Genomic DNA, 8,956 nt, shown 5'->3' with positions numbered 1-8,956 from the left:
CTGGTCTCGAACTCACAGAGATCCGCCTGCCTCTGCCTCCCGAGTGCTGGGATTAAAGGCGTGCGCCACCACCGCCCAGCTGCTTACATGGTTCTTACACAAACACCTCTTGCCTCAATTTTCTCATCAATAAAATAACCGGAAAGTTGGGGGTGAGGCATAATGACACACACCTGTAATCCTAGCAGCTGGGAGGTGGAGGCAGGAGGATCAGTATTTCAAGGTCATCCATGACTACGTAGTGGGACAGCCTAGGCTACATGAGACTCTGTAAATCAATATTGTTATTCCTAGGCACAGGAGCTCTTAAATCTATTAGCTGAAATTCTATTTTTCTCATACACGCATATGCACAAAATAGAAATAGCCAGAAGTTGGGCTTCTCTGATTCTTGTGAGTGTTAAGGGGAGGGTCCTGGGGGCCACCAAGTCCCAAGTACCAAGAAAGGGAGGTGGGTGGCGATGGTTTCCTCCTGTCTTCCTCGTTATCCTGCCTGCCTCCCCACACCCAGTCAGAAATGTCAGGGAAATCACGAGGGTCCACTGTGTCCATCCCTGGAGCGAGATCCCCTTCTGCAGGGTGCTGGGTTTCTCTGGTGGACCCTGCAGCAGTTCTCAAGGGAACAGACTCCCTCTGTTCGGGCTTTCTGGACATCTTCCCAGCCTGACCCTGGGGGTCTACTTTCAAAAATTTGTGAGGAAGATGCTTCCAGAAACTGCTGAGGGGATGGGAACCTGAGCAAGCAGGGGCAGCAGCAAGGACGGGTTCTCTAATGACAGCTAGGCCTGGGCTGCCATTATTTCCAGCAGCTACTCCTGGACAGCACCTGTCTGATGCCACTCCTCTCTGCTGGCTCTCAGGACCCCTACATTGTCCTTGAAGATCTCCTCGGCGTCTTCTGAAAAGCCCTGTATAGATACTTCTTCTCTGGAGTCAACGGCCTACCAGGCTCTTTGAGGATCCAGAGCCACACCTTTGACCCCTGCACTCCTGGCAGGAGTGTTCTGGAATCTCGGCTCTAGAAGCAGCTCTCTGCTCACCTGCACGGTTGCGTTCCCAGTAGCGGAGTGCTGTATCCTGCAGGGTCTCGTCGGCAAATCTCACCCGGAAAGGACAATAGCGCCGGCGAGGCCTCGAGCCTTCTCCAGAGGGGCTGTGAATGAGTAGGCTCTTCACTTTGGGGACCTGTGTGCTGTGGAGTCTGCTGAGGGAGGTGGGGGCAGGGGAACGAGGGCTCCCAGGAAGATCTTGGACAGGGCTGGAGAGATGGCCCAGTGGTTAAGAGTGGTTAAAAGGACCTTAATTTGGTTCTAGCTCCCGTATTGTTGGCTCAAAACTGCCAGTGACTTCAACTCTAGGCGTACCTGAGGCCCTCTTCTGGACTCTGCAGGCAACCACGGCTCATGGGCACACCACATCCCCCATAAATAAAATAGAAATCTTTGAAAGATCTGCTCTTGCTTGGTGGCTGGGTCACGCTAATCACGTCAGCAGGCCTTTTCCAAGGCTTGTTCTGGTCATCGTGTGACATGCTCTATCCGATCAAACCTGCACAGTGTCCAGGAAGCCCTGTCACTACTCCCACTTATAGACGAGGAAACTGAAGCACAGAGATGTCTAGCCCATAGCTGTCACTCAAACGTCACGCCAGAGGGCAGGACTGTGCGCTCAGGAGCCAAGAGGTCCTGACGGCACTGCGCCCCGTCTCCTCATTCGTGAAATGGAGGCCATCAAGTCAGGCACAGTGGCCTGTGGGACACTTGGGGGAGGGTAGAGGCAGGAGGATCAGGTGTTCAAGGTCATTCTCAGCTACACAGTGTGAGGCCCCCGTGTAAGACCACGTGTCAACAAATAAGGAAATCATGATGCCCCACCCCTTCCTCGGGACTGGCGTGGAGAGGTGGCGTGGGCTGCAAGAACCTCCTGCTGAGGGTATGCCAGCAGAAAACACATCTCTAGCTTCAAGCAGTTACGAGAGTTGTTGGTCTCTGTTATGCCACCGAGGTCGTATGAGGGGCACCCTGTCCTCAAGGCTCTACTTCTCAGTTTTTCTCCTTCCGGTCATGTGCTGTGTTATAGGCAGGATCATTCTGCCATCACAGGAGCCGGGAGAGTGGAATAGTCCTTGTGGGGGACACATAGACAGGGCCTGTCATGGGGCTGTGCTCCATGATGGGTGTGTTCTATTTGTATGTAATAGATCGAGAGGTTAGGTCTGTTCCTTTCTCCCTCGGGGGCTGGGCTGTGGAGCCCAGGTGCTCGGGCACTCGGAATGACCCCTTGCACCTTCACCGTGGGCACATTCATTTGCACATTCGCACCCGCTCCTCCTATGCCATCTTTTTGTGGATGCAGAGGATGTGTTTCTCGTCCGTCCAACAGAGAGCCACGCACTGGGGTGACTAGGGTAGAGCTTGGCTATAGGTGTTGGGGCTCAGCTAGGCTGCGATTGTGTGCAGGCAAATGTCATCTCTGTCCTGGCCACAGCGCCAGGCTTAGCCGTCTCCTAGCTAAGTGAGTGAGATGCTAACATCCTTGCCCAGGGAAGATCACTGGAGCAGGGTGTTGCCGTGAGGGACCGCTGCATACAAACAGTGTCCCACTGTAGCCTGTGTTTGTTTGTGATCACTTTATGTGCATTAGTGCTCTTCCTGCATGTGCGTCTGTGGAGGGTGCTGGACACTCTGGAGACAGTTGTGAGCTGCCATGTGGGTGCTGGGAATTGAGCCCAGGTGTTCTGAAAGAACAGCCGGTTCTCTTAATGGCCGAGGAGGCATCTCTCCACCTTCCTAGTCTCTACTTGGATCCTGGAGAACTGTGTCAGGAAGGGGTCTGAGGCTCACAGAGAAATGTGCGGTGATCCCTTAATATTGTCTGCCATGGGTACAGATGGAACGGCAGTAGGATGCCTGCTGTGTATGCACGCTCTCTGGTCCATCTGTCCTTCCTTCCCTAACTTAATTAATTTCTTGAGACAGTTTCACTGCCAAGTCCTGGCTGTCCTGCAATTCACTACGTAGACCAGGCTGGCCTCCAACTCACTCTGCTTCCAGAATACTGAGACTAAAAACGTGTACCACTGGGGCTGGAGAGATGGCTCACTGACTGCTCTTCCAGAGGATCTGAGATCAATTCCCAGCAACCACATGGTGGCTCACAACCGTCTGTAATGAGACCTGGTGCCCTCTTCTGGCCTGTGGGCATACATGCTGGCAGATCACTCAGACCTAAAAAATACATAACTGTTTTTTAAAGAAGGCACACACCCAGCTCTCCGGTCTTTAAACTCCCAGGCAGCGCTCTCACCCTTGCTCTAGCCTGTTTAAACCTGTTTCTTTCCCCTCTCCTTGAAGAGCTCTCTAGCGTCCAGGTCCAGGTCAGCATCGTTACTGCCCCAGGATCTTTCTTGCTTGCGTTTATTTCTCTTTGTCTTTCCGCTAGTGTTTGATACATAGTAAGACTTCGTAAATGGGAAATGACAGGAAATGAGAGAAGGATGTGACAATGGCTGGATTTATGACAGGATCTGAGCTGAAGAGCTGACTCTCAGGGTGGGTAACTGGATGGTTAGACAGACGGATGTGCAAACTTGTGGGTAGTTTTATTACTCGGGGAGAGGTGATTGGCGTCCTGGGCTTATAAGTGAATGAAAGGCTATTATTGGGCAGCTCTAGCCAGGCAGAATTGGTGAACAGATGGAAGCCTGGCTGTCTGGGGGCAGTTACAGGTTCATGGCCAATAGATGCCCTGACAGATATCTAAGATGTTCACACTAGCGTATAGTTCACGGCCTAAGGTGCATGCAAGGATGGATGAGTGGATTGATGGATACATGTTGTTAAACCCATTAGTGAGTGACCGGAAGTGAGGGAGCAAAAGAGTGCCTTACTGCTCCCACTGGGTTGGGGAGATGAGATGGCTCAATGGGTAAAGGTGATTGACAGGTAAGCCTAGCAACCTCCGTTCCTCTCCCCAAACTCAGGAAGGTGGAAGGAGAGAGTCGGCTCTACAAAGGGATGGCACGGTGAGCATCCACAGCTACTACTACTCACGGGTTGGCCTTTCTGGCTGTGATGAATTCACCTCTTGGAGGCCCCAGGGTATTCTCTCTAAAACTGTCCTCTGAGTGCAACGACTGGTCCCTTGAAGGCAAAGAGGTCACAGCTGATGGGAGCAGGGCCCGACTCTGTAGCAACCTGGGCAACCCCTCCTTTGCCAAGAAGACATCTCTCTACTTACCGCAGGTCCGGGAGAAATGAGCAGCTGGGACGACGAAAACCTACGCAGTGCTCTGAAGCACCCTTGGGATACTGTGGCGATGAGGGTGCTGCGGGGACTGTGTGGGGAAAGTAGGAGGAAGAAAAGAAGAAGGGGAAGAGGAGGAAAGCCCAGTGAGCTGGGGACTGTCCTCACTGGAGACCCTAGCCCCTTCCCTACCCCATCCCACCGCTGTTCCCACGGCCTCACGGTGCTCCTCCGGCTCCGCGCATTTGGCGCGCAGCTGGTGCAGGAAGTCGCGGAACTTGGTGGGTAGAAACTCCCCCAGCAGCGCGCCCACGGCGTTAGGGTCGTCGCGGGCCGCGGGCTGCGATGTCCCCCGGGTCCCCGCTCCCCGGGCCATGCCGGACTGCAGCAGCGGTGGCAGCAGCAGCGCACGCAGGGTTCCGCGGCCCCGAGGCCCGTAAGGGACCCCAGGGGACAGGTAGGGCAGACGCCCGCTGTCCTGCCACCACGCGCCGGCTGAGCCTCGCCCGGTACCGACGTCGGGCGTGGGCAGCCTGGGCAGCAGAGGAGTGGAGCGGCGTGGGGCGGCCCCGTCGGAATACCTCTTGGGCTCATAAGCCGGGGTCCCCGCTGCAGGCCGGCGCCAGAACATCGTGAGTCCGAGCTCAGCTCAGGACATCTTCGCGTCTGGGGGACGCGCGGGGGCGAGCGGGACCGCGGGGAGGTCGCGCGCCAGCCCGCAGGCCATAGCGCCAGGTAGGGGCAGCTGGAGCCGGCTCAGGCAGGACCCTCCCCTGCTGTGTTCGCGCCCAGTTGTGTTCTTGCCCTGCTGTGTCTGCGCGCAAAGACGACAACGGCGGGGACGCCTGCCCTTTAGGGGTGGCTGTGACGTTGACGTGAGCTAGTACACGCCGGGTGCCTGGCACAGTGCGGCAGCCCGGGCACCTGCTGGCCGAGGACCGCCTTTCTTATCACTTAGCACAGTTGGGAGAGGGCTTGCCTAGAAAGTGCGAGAAACAGCATGGAGGCCCATGCCTGTGATCCCAGAATTTGGGTAGACAGAGTCTGGAGACATAGATCAGTGAGAGGAGCGGGGTTCGATTCCCAAAATCTTCAGGAGTTTTCAACCTCCAGTCCCAGGGGATCCACCACCCTCTTCTAGTCTCTGAGGGAACCAAGCACACACGTGGTGCACAGCCATGTAGGCAAAACACTCGTACACATAAAATTTAATTTCTTTCTTAAATTTAAGGCTATTGCTGGGCAGTGATGGCGCACACCTTTAATCCCAGCACTCGGGAGGCAGAGTCAGGTGGATCTCTGAGTTTGTGGCTAGGCTGGTCTACATACAAATTCCAGACCAGCGAGATAAGAATCTATCTCAAAATTAACAAAAAAAATAAACTCAAGGTTGTCCTTGGCTTCGTACCAACTTCAAGGTCAGCCTGGGCCAAGTGAGACCCTGTCTCAAAAACATTATCATGACTTGAGGTTTGTTTTTGTTCTGCTCCTTATAAGCCTTGGGATCTGGGCAGCCAGAGAATGTCCCCCAGTAAGCTCTTGGAACTAGAGCGCAGGTAAAGCCTGCATCCACCTCTCCATTTTGAGGAAGGGTCTCCCTGTATGGCACAAGCTGGTCTAGACTCATCCTTCTGCCTCTGTCTCCCAGATTCTGGGATTACAATTCTGGTCTACCACCCGCAGGTCACAGGTGACTGAAGACCGTAGAGGAGGCACATGTGGGAAGCCGGACCTCCTACTGGTTGTAGAATAAGCTGGGGATCTGGCAGCCTGCTCTCAGAATTGGAGCAAGCTGCAAATACATATGACTTTTTCCCGCCTCCTGGCCGAGATTTTGACTGGGCCTGAGGAGGAGCCAAGACCATTCGTATTGCCCCCTCCCCAATGTTGGGGATGAGACCGAGAGCCTGGCAAGACCTGCTGTAGGACAAGAGCTTCATCATCAAGCCGCTTCCACAGCAAACTCCCAGTTAGGGAGGCGAGCCCCAGGCCCCCTTCGGCTCTGACACTGGGGGTGGAGATGGGGCAGTCTCCAGGCCTGATCCTTCCCCAGCAGACCCTACTCTCAGATTGTCATCTGCTCTAAACTGGTTCCTGGGTGACGTCTCACTCACCGTGTGGGGTCTGTTAGGCGAGGCCCTGGAAGGTCTTGTGCGTTTAGAGCCCCCCAACAGGTGGGCTATTTGCTGGGGAGCCCATCTTTCCACCTGCTGACTCTGGTAGCCCCTCCCAGGAGCCTGCAAGTCTTTGCAGGTTCATTGTGATCTGCTCTCACCATAGCCACTGGTAAGCAATGGGCACTGTGGCCTGGTGACAAGGGTGGGGCTGGTCTGCCCTGGATGCGAAGGCCACACCCACCGAGGCCTTGTCACTCCTGGCCAGCCCAGCCATGCTTAACTCAGGAATAGACCCTGTTCAGCCTCTCCTCCAGACCCAGAGTGGCTATACGGGGCTGAATGGAAGGGGGAGGGGCTTCTTGTCAGTCCCACCCTCCTAGGACAGTAGGGATACAAAGGACCTGGAAATCCAAGAACCAAGGTCAAGTTTATTTTATGCTTCTTTTGCCTATATGATGCGGACAGGTCTTTTTCTTCCGGGGGTTCCATGAGCCAATAGGATGGATAGACAGATGCACCAGCGAGTTGTGGTTGGGAGAGCTGGAGGAACCCACGGGAGTGCAGAACTTAGGTTGGGATGAGGGTGCAGTTGAGACAAGTATACCCAGGTATGATATGATTTTATAATTAAAAAAAAGGAGTATCACTCATATGCCCAGAGGAAGCCTCATGAAAGATGGGTTCCATTTTCTATGATGCTCTTCAGAGGGATGGAGGCATGTATTTCCTCAGGAAGTTAGAATATTGGGTGGGGGAGATAAACTTTTTTTGTTATTTCTTTTTCTAAGACAGGGTCTCCTTAGCTCTTAAACTCACTCTTCACAGATGACCTTGAACTTCTGACCCTACCAGGGAAGGGTGGCTCTAAGATGTGGGAGTGATCTCTGTGGTTAAGTCGGGTTTAATCAAACAGGTGCAAAATAAAAAGTCCACTCACACACAATACAGAAGGAGCTTGAGACCCTCACCCTCCATTTTTATTCAATCACGAATTCCCAGAAAAGACCACGCCCCTTGACCTAGCCGCCCCAATGCTGAATTCCACAACAGGCCTCCAACTCGTAAGTGCAGGAATTGCAGGCGTGTACAGCTGCAGCTGGTTGTACGTGGTGCTATGGATCAAACCCAGGGCTTTGTGCATGCTAGGCAATCACTCTACCAACTGAGCTATGTCATTATTTTTTTTTTTTATCTTGGCTGTGTGGAGCATGGTGACTGTGGATAGGAGGAATATTGTAAGTTGGAAGCCAAGGAAGATCGTGGTCTATCCTAGGGACTTGGATTTATCTTGACTTTGTCTATGACTACGTTCCTGTTGAGTTGGTAAATCTCTCAGGTTACACATAGCTGACCTCTGGCATCCACAGCCTTGAAGTTAAGAACACTAATGCCAGGCAGGGTGTCTCATACTTTTAATCTCAGCATTCAGGAGATCTCTGTGGTTTTGAAGCCTGTTTGGTCTATATAGTGAGTTCCAGGCCAGCCAAGGCTACATAGTGACACCTTGTCTCAGAAAAGCAAAGTGTTTAAGAACACTGGAGACAGCCGGCGGTAGTGGCGCACACCCTTAATCCCAGCACTTGGGAGGCAGATCTCTGTGAGTTCGAGGCCAGCCTGGTCTACCAGAGCTAGTTCCAGGATAAGCTAAAAAAAAAAAAAAAACCAAAAAAAACCCAAAACAAAAAAAAAAAACAAAACAAAACTACAGAGAAACTCTGTCTCAAAAAAAAAAAAAAAGGCTGGAGAGGGCTGGAGAGATAGCTCAGAGGTTAAGAGCATTACCTGCTCTTCCAAAGGTCCTGAGTTCAATTCCCAGCAACCACATGGTGGCTCACAACCATCTGTAATGAGATTTGGCACCCTCTTCTGGCGTGTGGGCATACGTGGAGGCAGAATGTTGTACACATAATAAATAAATAAATCTTTTTTAAAAAAGGTTAAAAAAAGAATAAAGGCTCTTTGGTTTAAAAAACAAACACTGGAGACAACATCTGAGCACTATAAGAGAGGCAGGCAGAGCTGATGCTCCACCAGCGTTATCCAGCGAGTGGATTGATTTGCCCATTTTTGGTGACTATGAAAGCCCCCCCCTTTTCTTACGTAAGGGTCTTTGTGTATCATATCAGATTCCTGATGGAAGCAGGCAGTTATGCAAGGCTAATGACATGAAATGGCGCTGTAACGAAGCCAAAGCTGGCTAAGGGTCACCTTGGTCAGCTATGCTGGGTGGTCTTCTTTCCTTGTGAGTGAGCAGTCACACGACATCCTGGTGTGCCGGTTTTCAGTTGCATGAGCCTTAGCCACCATGCAGTGTGCGCTTTACTTAGCCTGCCCTGCTTGTAGCTATTCGTCTTTGAATCTTTTTGTTTGCTTGTTTGCTGTTTTGGTATTTATTTCTACAATTTTTTTAAAATTTTCTTTTTTATTATTTTATTTATTTATTATGTATACAATATTCTTTCTACATGTATGCCTGTAGGCCAGAAGAGGGCACCGGACCTCATTACAGATGGTTGTGTGCCACCATGTGGTTGCTGGGAATTGAACTCAGGACCTTTGGAAGAGCAGGCAATGCTCTTAACCACTGAGCCATC

At 52.2% G+C, this 8,956-nt stretch overlaps 1 protein-coding gene across 1 annotated transcript in view; it reads right to left on the bottom strand.

The window, feature by feature from the left end:
- C4H9orf50 (chromosome 4 C9orf50 homolog) overlaps positions 1-4,876 on the bottom strand; it is a 6,525-nt gene extending 1,649 nt beyond the window's left edge. Inside the window, exons 1-4 of the mRNA XM_005346721.2 lie at positions 4,468-4,876; positions 4,240-4,327; positions 4,053-4,142; positions 1,041-1,153 (exon numbers count right to left, since the gene is read on the bottom strand). Of these exons, the coding sequence (XP_005346778.1) occupies positions 1,041-1,153; positions 4,053-4,142; positions 4,240-4,327; positions 4,468-4,876 (700 nt within the window). The remainder of the gene's footprint in view (positions 1-1,040; positions 1,154-4,052; positions 4,143-4,239; positions 4,328-4,467) is intronic.
- Positions 4,877-8,956: the final 4,080 nt, after the last annotated feature.

The sequence above is a fragment of the Microtus ochrogaster genome, chromosome 4 (genome assembly GCF_000317375.1).
Source record: "Microtus ochrogaster isolate Prairie Vole_2 chromosome 4, MicOch1.0, whole genome shotgun sequence".
Lineage (NCBI taxonomy): Eukaryota > Metazoa > Chordata > Mammalia > Rodentia > Cricetidae > Microtus > Microtus ochrogaster.
The sequence above is the reverse complement of the archived record's forward strand: the minus strand, read 5'-3'. Positions and strand labels throughout refer to the sequence as shown.